Source organism: Pongo pygmaeus, chromosome 18 (assembly GCF_028885625.2).
Source record: "Pongo pygmaeus isolate AG05252 chromosome 18, NHGRI_mPonPyg2-v2.0_pri, whole genome shotgun sequence".
Taxonomy (NCBI): Eukaryota; Metazoa; Chordata; class Mammalia; order Primates; family Hominidae; genus Pongo; species Pongo pygmaeus.
The window spans coordinates 1,860,066-1,877,267 of record NC_072391.2 but is presented as its reverse complement, the minus strand read 5'-3'; the positions used below and the strand labels follow the sequence as shown (position 1 = coordinate 1,877,267).

At 58.9% G+C, this 17,202-nt stretch overlaps 1 protein-coding gene across 8 annotated transcripts in view; it reads right to left on the bottom strand.

The window, feature by feature from the left end:
• Nucleotides 1-17,202, bottom strand: part of MAPK8IP3 (mitogen-activated protein kinase 8 interacting protein 3) — a 63,405-nt gene that overhangs the window by 24,859 nt on the left and 21,344 nt on the right. For 4 of the 8 annotated variants that reach the window (XM_063654862.1, XM_063654864.1, XM_063654863.1 and 1 more), the window contains exons 3-7: nucleotides 15,450-15,520; nucleotides 15,078-15,169; nucleotides 6,870-6,893; nucleotides 4,384-4,528; nucleotides 570-816 (exon numbers count right to left, since the gene is read on the bottom strand). In XM_063654862.1, coding sequence (XP_063510932.1) covers nucleotides 570-816; nucleotides 4,384-4,528; nucleotides 6,870-6,893; nucleotides 15,078-15,169; nucleotides 15,450-15,520 — 579 coding nt within the window. The other 4 variants (XM_054454694.2, XM_054454695.2, XM_063654866.1 and 1 more) reach the window with 4 other exon arrangements.

The window sequence follows — 17,202 nt, the reverse complement described above, 5'->3', positions numbered from 1 at the left end:
AGGTTACTGGTTAGTGGGGCTGTGTGTTGTTGGGTGACACGGGTTACTGGTTAGTGGGGCTGTGTGCCGTGGGGTGACGTAGGCTACTAGTTAGTGGGGCTGTGTGCTGTGGGGCGACACAGGTTACTAGTTAGTGGGGCTGTGTGCCATGGGGGGATGCAGGCCCAGCCTTAGTTATGTCTCCCTAAATCCATATGTTAATAGATACCCCCTAGCATGACTGTATTTGGAGGCTGGGCCTTTCAAGAGGTGATTATGGTAAAATGAGGTCACGTTGTGGCTCTAATCCAATGGGGCTATGTCCTCGTAGGAGTTGGAGGTGAGGACACAGACACACCCAGGGGATGACCATTGAGGACACAGGGAGAAGGTGGTGTCTACAAGCCAAGGAGTGGCCGCAGGAGGAACCCACCCTGCCAGCGCCTTGATCTTGGACCCCAGCCTCCGAGCTGTGAGGAACACGTCTCTGCTGCCTGCACTGCCCGCCTGGCACATTAGTTTCACATCCACCCAAACCAAGTCCTGCCTCCTGCCCGAGGGAGCCCAGAGTCCCGGAGGTGGGCACCCACCTATACTGACGTTGCGCATCTCCTGGGTGACCTGGACTTCCATGTTGCGGCTGTCGCGCTTCTCCCGGGCACGCTTGCTGTTCTTGGAGCCCACGCCATAGTCCCCCAGGGGCTGCAGGCTCTCGTTGAGGGGAGTGACGGCGGCTGAGGGCACGGAGGATGTGGGCGTGTTGGACTTGGTGCCTGTGGTGCTGGGTGTTGCGGCCGCCGAGGACTGGCCTGACTCAGACATTTCATCCTGTGGACACTAAGGCCAAACACAGGGAGGAGGGAGAGCGAGTCACTGCAGGTCCCTGGCCTGCGGCTCCGGCATGGCTGCCTGAGGAACCGCACACCAATGCCTTGCACTTTGCCTCGCTCAACACCTTGCGGGCCAGAGCTCCTCTGCCGCCCGCCGGGCTAACCCTTCCGGGCCTCACCACTCCTGAGTGGCTCTGCTCATCCGGCCGCTGACTCTGGCTCCTCAGAAGCAGTGCCACCCTCCTGAAATGGCTTGGAACGGGGCTCTCCACTGGCGCCCTCCCCAGACAATTGCTTGTAATGGGCCAGCGCCTCGCCGGCGACACAGCGGCGGCCCCCTGTAGCTTGTGGCTGTTCAGAAACAAGTCCAGCCCAGGTAGGGCAGAGGGCTCTGACTGGGGACCCAAGAAGGGCTGGCTGTTCCGCCACCGCTGCCCCGTCACCATCACTGTGCTGAAGAGCTTGAGGCTGGGCCCACCTGCGCCTGCCCCACGTTCCTCCCTGGGCTCAGGTCAGGGCCAGGGAGTGACCAGAAGGTGCTGACCCTGCGGCTTGACTGGACCAGAGCTCAGCCCTGAACACCAGTGCAAGAGCAAAGAAACCACAATCCCCTTCTCACAGAATGGGACGCCACCAAGATATTCTGGAGGGTGGGGGCAGCCCAGATTATGAGAAACTGCAACCAGCTGTCTACCTCAGGAAGCTCACTAGGGAGGAGCACATTCTATGTGACTAATATGGAACGCGAAACAAACATTCTTTCCGATGGTCTTTCCTAACGAAGATACTGAACCAGCCCGAGAAAAAGAGCCCCAAACGTTCTCCTCTTAGCTGACCTGATCACCCCCTGTAGCAGAGCCTGCCCGTGGCCCCTGGCCCTCCTTGAGGTGTAGGAAAGGGCAAGGCCTCAGAGGCACCCAGGTAGCTCCTGTGCCTGTCCCAGGCAGCCACTGGGGGGGTCCCGTGGTCTCTCAGAGGGCGCACCGTGGGGGACTCTAATGCTAAGGATCTCACCCAGGGAGGAGCTGTCGAGGGGGTATCCAGCCCTCTCCATAGCTGACTTATACTGGCCTTTAAGTGCCCAGGGCAGACAGGACTTCCAGAAGTCATGGCCAGTTCTGACCTCTGCCTCTGCCCAGCCTCTCTGGTCACCGCCAGGCTCAGGGCACAGGGCCTCTCAGTACCAGACACGGCCACTCGCTCAGAGGACAGATTTCTGCTTCATCTACCAGGCTCCTAAGTTTCTCTAGAAGGAATCTCAAAATGACACACCTTCCTCTATAGTAGCCATTCTCAGTTGGGCTGACTGCCCCGAGGGGATGCTTGCAAAGTCCAGAGACATTTTTGTGGTCACAAACGAAGGGAGTGCTCCTGGCATTCGTGGGTGGAAGCCAGGGATGCTGCTCCACACCCACCGCGTCCCAGCGGCCCAGGGCCACGCATGTCCAGCCCCAAAAGGTGAGTGGTGCCTAGGGAGAGCCCTACACGGGCGCAGCCCGCCTCCCGGAGTGCCTTTGTAGAAATGTCTGAGACGGGCTGTGGCTCTGCAGCTATGCCCAGTTTGAGAGGAAAACTCTTGCTCTTCATGTCACTACCCACGCTGGAGGAAGCGAGTACCGCTCATGCAAGAGTCTGCGCTGACGCTCTCAAAGAACCTGTCTACCCAATGCATCACAGGCACCTGGTGTCCCACCGACTCTGCCACCACCCGGCAGAGAGAAAACAGGGAACCCCATGTGGCCAGGCAGGGTGTAGCTGTGCACATCAGACAAACGCTTCTGGGTCCCCGGCCTACTCCTGGCCCTCCTGGAGGCTGTGGGGAATTCTGCAGTCTGACTGCGCCTCCCCTAGCTCTCTGTCACCCTATGGGGCCACCACTTACCCATGGGACACTCCCCCTGGCCACAACTTACCTAAAGGCAAACCTCTCAACCTCCTAAACATCAACGTGTAGCAGTGACCTCCAAATGCATTGAAAGAACCCAAACTCTTAGCGGTCATTCCTCACCATGAGTAGCCACAACTGTTTGGTTAAAACACTGAAAATACAGTACATAAAAACAAAAACAAAACAAAACAAAAAACAACAAAAAAATTAAGAAATTAGAAAAACTTCAAAACCTAGAGCATAAAATAAAAAGAACTTAAATGTAATAATTTAAAATAAAGAAAAATCAAATAAAACACACCTATGAACGAAAACATAAAACGCTACAATTTATGAAAAGAGAGACGATGTCAGACAACGCAGGAGGTGAAAGGAAAGACATCATGAGAAGAAGAGCGGGCCCAGAGCGGGCGCGAGAGGCAGCCCGGAGGCCAGAGAGCGTCAAGCAAGGGCTCCCCCTGGCTGAGGCTGACATGTCTTCAGATGCCTATGGGCAGGTCCCAGCTCCAGGCCCGGGGAGTGTGAGCCAGAGAGAGTGAGAGGAGGTGGGCCCAAGTGGCAGGGCTGGGCCCAGAAGGCCAGGGGAGCCTGCAGCCCCGCCGCCCTCTCTCCAGCCCTGAGCACGGGGAGGACAGGAGAGCGTCCCAGATGCCACGGGGGAGCTCGCTCCCACAGCAGCGCAGCAGCAGGTGGGCTGACGGAGCAGGAGCCTGCAGCAGCCCCCACAGGCCCGATGGACACTCAGAGGTGGCAGGACAGTCGGCAAAGTGTGCAGCAGGAAGTAAGCTCCTGGAGAAGTCCCAGACCCCACATCCACCAGCCCAACCCAGCCCACAGGCCCCAAGGGCTCTGCCTCTGTGGACATCCTCCGACGGCCCCTGTGGGAAATCCACCAGACCCAGGGTCACCTCCTCTTCCCAGGAAGGTGGCTGTCCTTACCTGGCACTGAGGCCAGTGAGCTCACAGGCCAAAACCGGCAGCAAGCGACCTGGGGCCCTAAAGGAGTGGCCTGGCTCTGGGCCCCCGCGCTCTGAGGTGCACTCACTGGCTGGCTGTGAGAACCTGTTGGGGCCCCCGCGCTCTGGCTGTGAGTACCTGCTAGGGCCCCCGCACTCTGGCTGTGAGTACCTGCTGGGGCGAGGCTCTGCTTTCTCAAACTCAGGACCCAGGAGGCATTACCAGGGACAGGCAGGGAGGGGCCCAGAGAAGAGGAGCTTTCTCCTCACCTTTCTGCCAGCGGAGGGCAAACCCCACACTCTAGACACTGACGTTCCTCTGAGAGCAGAGGCGCGGCTCTCAAGGGCAGGATGTGTCTGGCTGGAGCCCGGGTGAGTGTGAGGCTTTATGTGGGGGTGTGGTTTGAGAGAGGATCACTAAGCTCAACCCTGACAGGCACTGTACACCCCTGGCTACAGAGCGGTCTATCCAAGGGCAGGGAGGTCTAGCCTGTACTAGCAGGTGCCAACGCGAGGCCGCGTGGAGCAGCCACAGCCACACAGGGCCTGCTGGGCAGCGCAAGCCCCTGATACCCTGGCTGGCTTTCTCCATCCTGCCACACACAAAGGGAGAGGGCGAGTGGCCCAGAGAGCCGCGAAGGAGCTGCCTGCAGACGAGGTTCCCGCCCCAGTGAACGGGGAACACCAGCAACAGGGAGGAGCCTCTCACTCCACAGCACGGCTACAAAACCTGGTAGCTGGAGCTGGACTGCAGCTGGCCGAGGTCACTCAGGTGCCAGTGGTCCCCCGCAGGCACGAGCTTGCCCCCGATCTGTGCACGTACCGTGCCGTCAGCCAGGGGGAACACGTTCAGGGAGGTGGGGCGCTCCTTCCTGCTGAAATGAGGGGCGAGAGGAGAGGAAGCGATGGTTAGAGGGTGGCCGTGAAGATTTCCCAAGCCCTCCCAGGGCAAGCAGACCTCGAGTGATGGGGCCGCTCCACGCCAGCCCGCAGCCCAGCTCGAGCATCTATTCAGTTACGATCCTACATGGCGCTTCCCCTCCCATGATGCTGCAGTTTCTCATTTTTATTAAGTTCAATTTTAAACAGACACAAGCCGGGTGTGCTTAGATGCCCCACAGCAGAGCCAGCCACGGGACTCAGCATCACGGTCAGCGCTGCAAGGCCACTGTGAGCAATGCCTTTTAGGCCCATGGTCTTATGTGTGTCCAGCCCTGCCTCCCTGTGGTGTTACTGCCAGCCCTGCCTGTTGCCCTGGCGCCAGCAGAGGGAATCCAGCCTTCCTGCCCCTGTGCCTTGTTCCTTGGCCCCTCCTGCCCATCCTCATTGCTCCTGTTCATGAGGCTGCCTCACTGCAAAATATCTGAACACAACACATCCAGAGTAAGAAGTGACCCTGTCACATCTGCTGGAGCTGGAGCCGGAGCCTGAGCCTAAGGGGCATCTTCTCCCTCCCCATGCATCCTCTCTGCTGTCCGGGAGCCCTGAACCTGAAGACGGACCCTGAGACAGCCTGGCCTCTGACAGCCTGGCAAGAGAGTGGGAGCACCTGAGAGCTGGAGCTGTCAGGACAGTGCTCAGTGCCCCCTGCTGTGGGCTCAGTGCCCCTTGCTGTGGGCTCAGTCCCTAGGGATGACCTCCTGTGGGCCGTAAGCAAGAGCAGGGACGGAGCCCAAGGTCTCCCTTCACATCCTCCTCCGCGGGAGGTTTCCAGTCAACAGCCCAGAGGTCCCAGAGGCCAGGCTGGCTCCTCACCTCCTTAGGTCTCGGGGGCAGGCCATGCGGTCAGATGCTGGAGCCCACAATGCTCAGGGCTATTCAGGACAAGAATTAAGAGACTGCTTGCACCACAGCCTCTGCCGCTTACATCTCAGCCCTGAGACTGTAGGAGGGAAGGGAGCTTCCTCAGGGGTCCAAGGAACCCGCTCTGGCCATTCTTGGAGGATGCAGACGGCGACGGGGGAGAGCAGCAGCCGCCGCTGACCAGGAGCTCCGCTACCTGGGTGGAGAGCTATGAAGAATGACCCTGGGAAGGGGTCTTTGTGGGGTGCATACAGCTCTGGGGACTGGCCGCTTGCTCTGTTACATTCAGGACAACACCGTATCCTGTAGCACGAGGGAACCAGAGCCGGCTAGGACTGGGCTGTGCCAGCTTGGCTGCTGGTTCATGGCACTCAAGCTGTTCTGACAACAGCCATGAGGTTCCCTGGCCACCGTGAAGGCAGCCAGCCACCAGGCCCAGGGAGCATGATCCAAGTGGGAGGCTGGGCCTCAACCACCCTATCTGCACCAGGGGCCTCCTGGCCCCACTTCCACTGGGCTCCCAACGCTGGTGCAGGGAGCACCTCTCCTGAGGCCCAGTTCTGACGCCATCAGACACGTCTCAGTCCCTAGACCGAAGCCAATGCGGTCCCGGCTGTCACCATATGCTACAGGGGACAGCAGGGACAGAGGGGCCTCTGGTATCCCAGGAGGCCAAGGGAATGCACGTACGGCTCTCCCACCCACACAGCTCCATGCTGGGGCGCGGCTCAGCCAGGCTACCACCTCCGACGGAAATCACCCAGGATCAAGAGCTGCCTTCACTCTTTCCTTTGCTCCTCCCCACCGGCCCCCAGACCCTGGCCTCAGGCTCGTGAGCGTTTGCCGACTGACCCCGTCCTCCCAATTTGTCCTCGCAGCTCTCTCAGGGGATGCAGATGCTCCCTAGTTCAGAGACCACCACTCCCAGGGGTCACACCACCCTCGGGGGTCACGCTGCCCTTGGGGGTCATGGGTGTGTCACCGGCTCTGACACAGGCTGGTGAGTGAGGGAGCTGGGCTACGAGTCCAGGTCCGACTGATGCAGAGAGGGGCCCTTCCTTGGCCCGTCGCCCCCAGAGTCAGCACCAGCCCCACCTGAGGCACATCCCTCCTTAGCAGGAGTCAGCGCCGTGCCTTCGTCTGTGACCAAGGCGGTGCTTGTGGAGCGAGGGCAGAGTGTGGGCGACCTGGACGGCGCTGCCCAGCTTCGTGACTGTGCAGGGGACCCGGCGGTTGCCACCTTCTCAGTGTCAGTCTCATGAACGTGGCCAGACGGCCCTTCCTACCTCTCACATCTGCCACAGGAAACACCTCACAGCAGACCAAGCAGCCGTCTTGGGCTGGTAACTGATGCCCTAATGTGCCTGCTGGTCGGCCCCCAGCACCACAGTGGACACACCTCATGGGTTTTACCTTTTCCTCCACGACTGACGAGGACTGCAGGGCAGCGACAGACACGGCAGCACACGGCAGCAACAGCACAGAGGGTGAGACAAGGAGACAGGCGTTAGAGAGCGTGGGCAGCAGCGTGCGCACACGCCACACGGATGGTCAGCATGTGGTGATGGCACAGAGGGCGAGACAAGGACACAGGCGTTAGAGGGCGTGGGCCACAGCGTGTGCACACGCTCACATGGAAGGCCACACGCTCACACGGACTGTCACACAGATGCTCACACGGACGGTCAGCATGTGATGATAAGGAGACAGGTGTTAGAGGGCGTGGGCAGCAGCGTGCACACACGCTCACATGGACGATCACACGCTCACACGGACGGTCACACGGACGGTCACACGCTCAAACGGATGCTCACAAGGACGCTCACACGGTCACACGGATGGTCACACGCTCACACGGTTATGCGGACGCTCACACGGATGGTCACATGCTCACATGAATGGTCACACAGATGCTCACACGGACGGTCACACAGATGCTCACACGGACGGTCACACGGATGCTCACACGGATGGTCACACGGACGCTCACATGGACAGTCACGGATGCTCACACGGATGGTCACATGGATGCTCACATGGACGGTTACACGGATGCTCACATGGACGGTCACTCTCACATGGACAGTCACACAGATGCTCACATGGACGGTCACATGCTCACATGGATGGTCACACGGACACTCACACGGTCACACGGACGCTCACACGGACGGTAACACAGATGCTCACACGGACGGTCACACGGATGCTCACACAGATGGTCACACGGATGCTCACACGGACGATCACACGGATGCTCACACGGACGGTCACATGGATGCTCACACAGATGCTCACATGGACGTCACACTCTCACATGGATGGTCACACGGACGCTCACATGGACGGTCACACGGATGCTCACACAGACAGTCATGGAGGCTCACATGGATGGTCACATGGATGCTGACATGGACGGTCACACTCTCACATGGACAGTCACATGGATGCTCACACGGACGCTCACACTCACAGGGATGGTAACACGGATGATCACATGGACGGTCACACGCTCACATGGACGATCACATGGATGCTCACACAGACGGTCACACGGATGGTCACATGGATGCTCACAAAGATGCTCACACGGATGCTCACATGACGTCACACTCTCAGACGGTCACATGGACAGTCACACGGACGCTCACATGGACGCTCGGATGGTCACACGGATGCTCACACGGATGGTCACAGGGACGGTCACACAGATGCTCACACGGACGGTCACATGCTCACATGGACGGTCACACGGACGATCACACAGATGCTCACACGGACAGTCATACGGACGGTCACACGGATGCTCACACGGACGGTCACACAGATGCTCACACGGACGGTCACACAGATGCTCACATGGACGTCACACTCTCACATGGACGGTTACACGGGAGCTCACACGGACGGTCACGTGGACGCTCACACGGACGGTCACATGGACGCTCACACGGACGGTCACAGGGACGGTCACACAGATGCTCACAAGGGATGGTTACATGGATGCTCACACAGACGGTCACATGGATGCTCATACGGTCACACGGATGCTCACACGGATGCTCACATGGACGGTCACACGGATGCTCACATGGACGGTCACACGGATGCTCACACGGATGCTCAGACAGTCACACGGATGCTCACACGGATGCTCACGTGGATGGTCACACTCTCACACGGACGGTCACACGGACGCTCACATGGATGGTCACATGGTTGCTCACGCAGACGGTCACACGGATGCTCACAAGGGATGGTCACACGGATGCTCACACAGACGGTCACACGGATGCTCACACGGACGGTCACACAGACGCTCACATGGATGCTCGGACGGTCACACGGATGCTCACACGGATGCTCACAAGGATGCTCACACGGACGGTCACACGGATGGTCACACGGATGCTCACATGGATGGTCATACCCTCACATGGATGGTCACACGGATGCTCACACAGACGGTCACACACTCACACGGACGCTCACATGGATGGTCACACAGACGCTCACACGGACGCTCACACGGATGCTCACATGGACGGTCACACGGACGGTCACATGGATGCTCACATGGACAGTCACACGGATGCTCACACGGTCATACGGATGCTCACACGGACGGTCACTCGGACGGTCACACGGATGCTCACATGGATGGTCACACTCTCACACGAATGGTCACACGGATGCTCACAGACGGTCACACACTCACACGGACGCTCACATGGACGGTCACACGGATGCTCACACGGATGCTCACATGGACGGTCACAGGGACGGTCACACGGACGCTCACATGGACGGTCACACGGATGCTCACACGGATGGTCACACGGTCACACGGACGGTCACACGGACGCTCACTCGGATGGTCACATGGATGCTCACACAGACGGTCACACGGATGCTCACATGGATGGTCACACGCTCACACGGACGCTAACACAGACGGTCACACGGACGGTCACACAGATGCTCACACGGACGGTCACACGCTCACACGGACGCTCACACGGATGCTCACACGGACGCTCACACAGACGGTCACATGCATGCTCACACGGACAGTCACACACTCACACGGACGGTCACACAGACGGTCACACTCTCACATGGACGGTCACACGGATGGTCACACGGATGCTCACACGGATGGTCACACGCTCACACGGACGGTCACACGGACGGTCACACGGATGCTCACACAGACGGTCACACGGATGCTCACACGGACGCTCACATGCTCACATGGACGCTCACTCACACGGACACTCACAAGGACACACACGGACACATGGACGGTCACATGGACTGTCACACACTCACAGAGATGGTCACATGCTCACACGGACGCTCACACGGATGGTCACATGGAGGCTCACACGGACGGTCAGCATGTGGTGATGTGAGACACGCGGGGCGGCCATACCCCGATGAGAAAGACAGAAGCCACACACAGGCACCCATGAGGGACAGACACGCGACATACGAGCCCTCTTGGCTTTGACAAGAGGCCCTGGAACGGGGCTGTGTGGCAGTTCAGCCAGTGCCACGTGTCCCCAGTGCCGTGCACTGTGCGAATGTCTCAAGACAGCGCCTGCCATGTGTGTACACGTGGCACGTGGTGACGGCACACACGCGGCCACACAGACACACACACACTCCGCAGCAGTGGCCCGAGAACACTGCCTGGCGTTTGCACTCACACCGACTGCATTCCAGACACACACTCACTAAGCCACGCCAGGCGTGAAGGAAAATATCCGTCTGGGTCAGGAGGGAGGGCGCCCAGCGCTGAGGATGGACGGCGCCTTCATGGTGAGTCAAGGGGTTTTGGCTGAGCAGATGGGACTGACTCAAATATGTGTCCCCCAAGGGACCAAAGGTTGTGGCAGGACAGAATCCACACCAGAGAAGAGAGAGCAGGTGTCCAGCAGGGACGGCCTCCTTCCAGCTCAACTGCCCAGCAGCAGCATACATCACCAAGGCCTGTCCCACCACCCCTGACCCCACAAAGGCAAGCACTTGGGACAGGGGAGGGGGCCATGCCTTCCTCCTTTAGCCGGCTCATGCCTTCAGAGGCACAAGGCTGTGGCTGGCGTCCACGTCTGCAGGCAGGTGGCAGACAGCACGTGAGGCCCACCGTCTCCTTCCCGGCCAGGGTCTTGGCCTGGGGAGGCAGGGGACACATGAGCCCGGAGGTGGCTCTTCATGCCACCACTGCAACAGCAGGCGTGACCAATTCCGTGCGCTGGTGATGCAGCTCAGCACCACCGCAGGCCAGGGAGGGAGGCAGGGGTAGCCCAGCCACAGCCCTGCTCCTCCTGTCGACCCCATGGAGCACGCTCCTCTCAGGGCCACAGCATGCTCAGGGAGACTGGGCCGCCAACTCCAGTGCCTTCTTCCCGCAGGGCCAACATCTTCTCACATGCTGTGGAGATCTGGCAAGGAGGCCCAGGGGCCAGAGTGATGCAGCTGCTCAGACCCCACTGCAGGGTGCCTTCTGGCTGGATCCAGTCATGGCAACCAAGGCTTTGGCGTAAATCTGGATAAGAGACCCCCTCCCCCTCCTACAGAGGTGCAGGGGTCTTGTTTCACAAATGGAGGCCTCCTGGGGTCCGTGGCTGGGGAAGGCCCCTACCACACAGCCACTGCTGCTGGCGTTGCTCCCACGGCCGGTGCCAAAGGTCCTGTGTGCCCAGAGGAAGTGAATGGCTGGGGCCAGGTCAGGCAGAAGGACCTGGTTGTGGCAGCGCTGACAAGAGAGCACCCCAGATCCATCCCTTACAAAATGATCGAGGGGCTTCTTCCAGAGGGCACCGTCTGGTTCCCTGAGGGGAGTGCAGCAGCCCTGACATAGCCTTCAGGAGCCGTGGCAGAGCTGCAGAGGGGACCCCAGCAGTGGTGCCTTGACAAGGACGAGGTGCACCACCATGGGGCTTCCCACTGAACTCTCAGCGCCAGGACGAGCCAAGGGACGGGCGTAGTGCCCAGCCCAGACTCAGCTCAGGTCCCTGGGTCCCGCGGGGACACCTCGACAGCAGGTTCCTGGGCCACCTTCTGCCTCACACCATGAAAGAAACACGCAGGAGGAAGTACTCCTTGCCCCGCAGCCATGCGCCTCTTCCAGGTAGGCCTGGCCTGGCCCATGACGACGGCAGCGTCAGGCGGCTCTGGAGCTGGGGCAGCCTCTGCTCTTGGCTGAGCTCACGTGGCCCTGGGGCTCTCAGGACCTCTCGGGTGTTGTGTGTGGGCCTGGGGTAGGGATCACTGCGACTCGGAACCTAGGCTCTCGGCCGGCGTCCTGAGTTCACATGTCACACCTCTGGGATTCGGGATGAGCTGGGCACACTGTTGCTGGGCTCCTGCTGCCCAGGCGCCCTTCGACACAGACTCTGAGGCGCTCCTCTCTGAGGCTGCACTGGCAGGGAGGCAGCTGAAGGTTCTGGAATGCTGCAGCTCCCAGGGGATGGCCAAACTGCCTGCCTCTGCCCCCAGCCCCCGCGAAAAACAACACAAAGATCCCGGGTCCAGGTTTGATTTTAATTCCAGTTAGCTTGGAATAATCTTCCGACTGCCGAGAGCCAGAGGTGAGGATGTCCCAGCGTGCGTGCCATGAGGCGGGAGCTGCGCATGAGAATCTCCCACTTTGGGATCCGATGGAAACACCTGCAAGGCTTTCACAGCTTGCCAAGCTGGCATCCACACGCCCTGGCGTAGTTCTCATGGTGCTCCAGGTGGGCGGATGGCTGGCGCCACCCGTTCTCGGGGCAAGCTGGCATCCACACGCCCCGGCGTAGTTCTCATGGTGCTCCGGGTGGGCGGATGGCTGGCGCCGCCCGTTCTCAGGGCAAGTGCTTATCACAGGACAGCTGCAGGTCCCTGCTCCAGCTGAGAGCAGCAAGACTGCCTGAGGACCTGCTGCTGCAGGCTCCACGGCACCCCCTGGCCAGCTGGGCCTTCATGCACACCGTGCGTTTGCTCTCACGTCCAGAGACTCGGAAGCAGAGTCTGACAGCTTCTTCTGTATCATCCAGAACGTGACCCATGAAGCCCAGAGCTGGACGTTCTGACCCTTCTCGTTTGCAGGTGTAACCCCCAGAACAGGCAGGCACGAAGCAGCTTTCGCAGCTGGCCAGGCCTTGATGGGGTGTGAGGGACGCTTTTGCCATCGCAGCCCTGGCTGTGGGAGGCTTAGGGGCAGAAACAGGCTTCCCTCCTTCCAGCTGCCCCAGCTCTGTGGGACGGGAGCTTCTGACTTCAGGCCCTTCCTCCCCGCTGCTGGAGACTCAGAACGAGAGCACCAACCTCCCCAGCCCAGGTCACGTCTCTGGTCTCCCATGGCCGATCCCCTGGAGCTGGCAATACCCTGGCAAGATCTTTGATGCTCTGCTCCCTGGGGCCTGCAGCCCGGCTTTCTCCTGACTCAAAGGGCACAGAAAACGGAGAGGAACCCAATCTGGGCAGGCTCCCCTCACTCTCCGAGGAAAACCAGCACCGAGCCCTGGAAACCCACTGGTACCCCCACCCTGTGGAAGGAATAAGACTCAGTCAAGGGCTGGCCAAGGCTCCTGGGCTCATCCACACAGTTATTTGAGGCAGTATGTTCTAGAAAGTCCCTCAAACACTAAACCATTGCCCCTAGGGGAAATATGTACACATGCAGGTACGCGTATAAGATTGTGATCTCAAATCCTCAAAGCAATGCATCCCGGTCAGTTCTATTTCCTTTATTTTACAAAAACGAAAAGGAGGTTGGAAATATAGGGTGGCTGGCTACCCCACTAACAGGAAATCCTCAAAGCAATGCATCCCGGTCAGTTCTATTTCCTTTATTTTAAAGGAGGTTGGAAATACAGGGTGACTAGCCACCTCACTAACAGGTGCCACAGCTGGGCTTCGAGCCCCTGGAACTGACCCTAGAAGTGGCCTCATGCGTGACACGTGACACTGCCTGGCCCTCCTGTCTCCTCTCCAGGCATCTGGTTAGGAGGTGAACAGAAGGGCAGAGCATCGCCTTGTCCCACCTCTGTGGGGAGCCAGCACAGGGACTCCCGTTTCTCCCTACCGTGTGCTTGTCTGCAAAGGACTGTGAAGTGCTCTGAGTACTGATTCCCTTTCTTTCTTTTTTGAGACAGGCTCTCACTCCACCACCCAGGCTAGAGTGCAGTGCGCGATCTCGGCTCGCTGCTACCTCCGCCCCCGGGGTTCAGGCGATTCTCCTGCCTCAGCCTCTAGAGTAGCTGGGACCACAGGCATGTACCATCACACTGGCTAATTTTGTTATTTTTATTATTTATTATTTATTTATGTATTTATTTTTGAGATGGACTCTCACTCTGTCGCCCAGGCTGGAGTGCTGTGGCGTGATCTTGGCTCACTGTAGTCTCCGCCTCCCACGTTCAAGCAATTCTCCTGCCTCAGCCTCTCTAGTAGCTGGGACTACAGGCATGTGCCACCACACCCAGCTAATTTTTGTATTTTTAGTAGAGACGGGGTTTCACCATGTTGGCCAGGCTGGTCTCAAACTCCTGACCTCAAGTGATCTGCCGGCCTCAGCCTTCCAAAGTGCTGGGATTACAGGAGTGTTTAGTAGAGACGGGGTTTCACCATGTTAGCCAGGATGGTCTTGATCTCCTGATCTCGTGATCTTCCCACCTCGGCCTCCCAAAGTGCTGGAATGACAGGCGTGAGCCACTGAGCCCAGCCTAATTTTTGTATTTTTAATAGAGACGGGGTTTCACCACATTGGCCAGGCTAGTCTCGAGCTCCTGACCTCAACTGATCCACCCACCTCGGCCTCCCAAAGTGCTGGGATTACAGGCGTGAGCCACCGTACTAGCCTCTTTTTTGTTGTTTATTCTTTGACCTCACATGAGCAGATGATTTTCTTTTTTTATTTTTTTAGAGACGGGGCTCATTCTGCTGCCCAGGTGGGAGTGCAGGGGTGCGACTGTAGATCACTGCAGCCTCCAGCCCCTGGGCTCAAGCTATCCTCCTCTCTCAGCCTCCTGAGTAGCTGAGACTACAGGCAGTTATTTGAAGCAGTATGTCCTAGAAGTGCCACCCCATGCTTAGCTAATTTTTAAACAATTTTTTTTTTTTTTTTTTTTTTTTTGTAGATACAAGATCTTGCTGGTTGCCCAAGCTGAGCTTGAACTCCTGGGCTCAAGTAATCCTCTTGCCTTGGCCTCCCAAAGTTCTAGGATTACAGGAATAAGTCACTGTGCCCGGCTGAGGTCACAGATATATTTTAGCGAGTAGATACATTTGCAAACACAGAATCTGTGGATAGTAAGGGTTAAATGTGTGCAAGCTGCCCGGGGCCTCCCTGACTGAACTGTGGACCAAGCAGAAGGGACACAGGGGCTCAACACATGCCCGTCGCCCAGGGCCGCCCCCCCACATCCCTGCTCAGCCACGCTCCAACCAGCTCCCTCCTCCTTGGTCTCCAGAGCGCTCCCTGTCGTCCTGAGCCCAGAGCGCGGGCCATAACAAGCACTACGACCCTGGCCCGCGCCGCGTCCTGCGTACTTCCACCCCCCGCGCCCCGTGTACCTCCTGCGTTACCTCCACCCCCCACCTGCGTACCTCCACCCCCCGCGCCCCGCATACCTCCGCCCCGGCAGGCTGCTCTCAGTCTGGCTGTTTCCTCCGACCTGCTGCATCTTGGACCTCTCAATGTGCTCCACGTAGGTCTGTATCATCTGCGAGGAGGGAAATGCCTGCGTTAGCGTTGCCGTGGGGGGCTCTCTCCGTCCCCTCTCTAACCTGTGAGGCTTTTCCGGCTGCCCTATGCAGGCAGAAATCAAGACAGCGTCCTGGAGGGGAATCTAACCAGCCTGGGGCTGACAGCCTTCAAGCCTGGCAGCAAATGCTAGAAAAGGGACATGCTAGGGAAGAAAACCACGGTCCGCAAGAGTCGCAGGCGTCAGGCCGCGGCCCTGTCTCCAACCCTCGTCTCCGCGCTTGCCTCTGGGCGCCCACCTCTGTGTGCCGCTGGTGCAGGGCGTTGTACTCCTTCTTCATCTCCGACTCCCGCTCCTCCAACCGGGAAACTGGAAAACACAATCACTGTCTGAGCCGCACAAACCGCTTCTCCATGGCCCTGAACTCTGGGTTGTAACCGTAGAGGGAGGGGGTTCCAGGACAAGGCTGACTCTGGGGCCTGGGGCAACCAGCAGCAGCCTGTCAAGTGCAAGGCCGTCTGGGGGGCTGCTGTGTGCGTTGTGTCATGGGAGAACACTCAGCTCTGTTAAAGCCGTCTGGGGGGCTGCTGTGTGCTGTGCCATGGGAAAACACTCAGCTCTGTTGGGAGTTAAATATGGGGGTGGGGAAACCCATAGGCGCTCTCTGTGCTAAAGTCAGCCACAAGCTTCTGAGATGCAGGCAAAACCCAGGCACGCCAGGTACAGGCAACAGGTGCACAAGAAGCTTGTGGGAGGAGGCGGGATTCAAAGTGAGTAACCTCCTGGACACGTCAAAGGGACGTGTCTGGCAGAACAAGCAGCGGGGTCCCTCACACACGCCGAGGGCTGGGGAGGCCAATCATGACTCTGTGCCTTCTGGGCTGACAGTCACGTCTCCCTTAAACGGGAGGCCCCCCACGACACCAACACGGGCCCCTCTGGCCCCAGACGTGATCTGCCCAAGAGACTCAGAAGCAACACGACAGGCCGACGGGCAGCCGCAGCCAGGGGACCCCACTCTATGTCCCGCCAGTGGTGCATGCGTGCCCCTGGCCTGATGGCCGCCTCCACAGCTGTGTTCAAACCTCAGCTCTGTCCTGCAGCCCACCAAGGGGGAGGGCTGACGCGGCGAGGTGAGAGACAGCCCCGGGGAGCGCGTGGCCGGGACTCAGCTGGCAAAATGCTCCACCAGCTTGTGCCCTGTCCTCGGTGTGGTGCCCTCCCTGGCTTTCTGGTGTCTGTTTAGAAATGACTTCACAGATTATGTGGCTCAACATCTCACTTTGGCCATCCTGCTCTGTGACCTGGGGGGTAACTGGCCCGGCACATCCTTGGAGGCCGCGGCTGCCTACGCTGGGCTCTCGCATCTCTACCAGGCACCCAGGGAGGCTGCACTGCTGGCGCGGGGATCTCACCCCGAAGAGCAGCATAGGCGTCAGCACCATCAGTCAGTCTGGTCTTCCCTAAGGAGCCTGAGGTGCTTACAGACATCACACCTGACACGCAGGACTCAGACACAGCCCCTCACACGCACGACTTAGACACAGCACCTCACACACATGACTTAGACATAGCACCCAACATGCATAACTTACAGACGTCGCACCTGACACATGACGTACAGACACCGTGCACAACACAAGACTTACAGACATGATACCTGACACGTGACTCACAGATGCTGCATGCAGCAAATGTGACTAACACACATGGTAAATAACACACGGCTCGCAGACACTGCACAAAGCACACAACTCACACAGACGCCGCACACAGCACACAACACTCACACAGACGCTGCACGCAGCACACGACTCACAGACGCTGCACACAGCACACGAGTCACACAGACCCGCACACAGCACACGTCACTCAGACGCCGCACACAGCACACAACTCAGATGCCACACATAGCACACGACACAGACGCTCCACACACCACACGACACTCACAGACACTCCACACAGCACACAACTCAGACGCCGCACATAGCACATGACACTCACACAGACGCTCCACACAGCACACAACTCAGACGCCACACACGGCA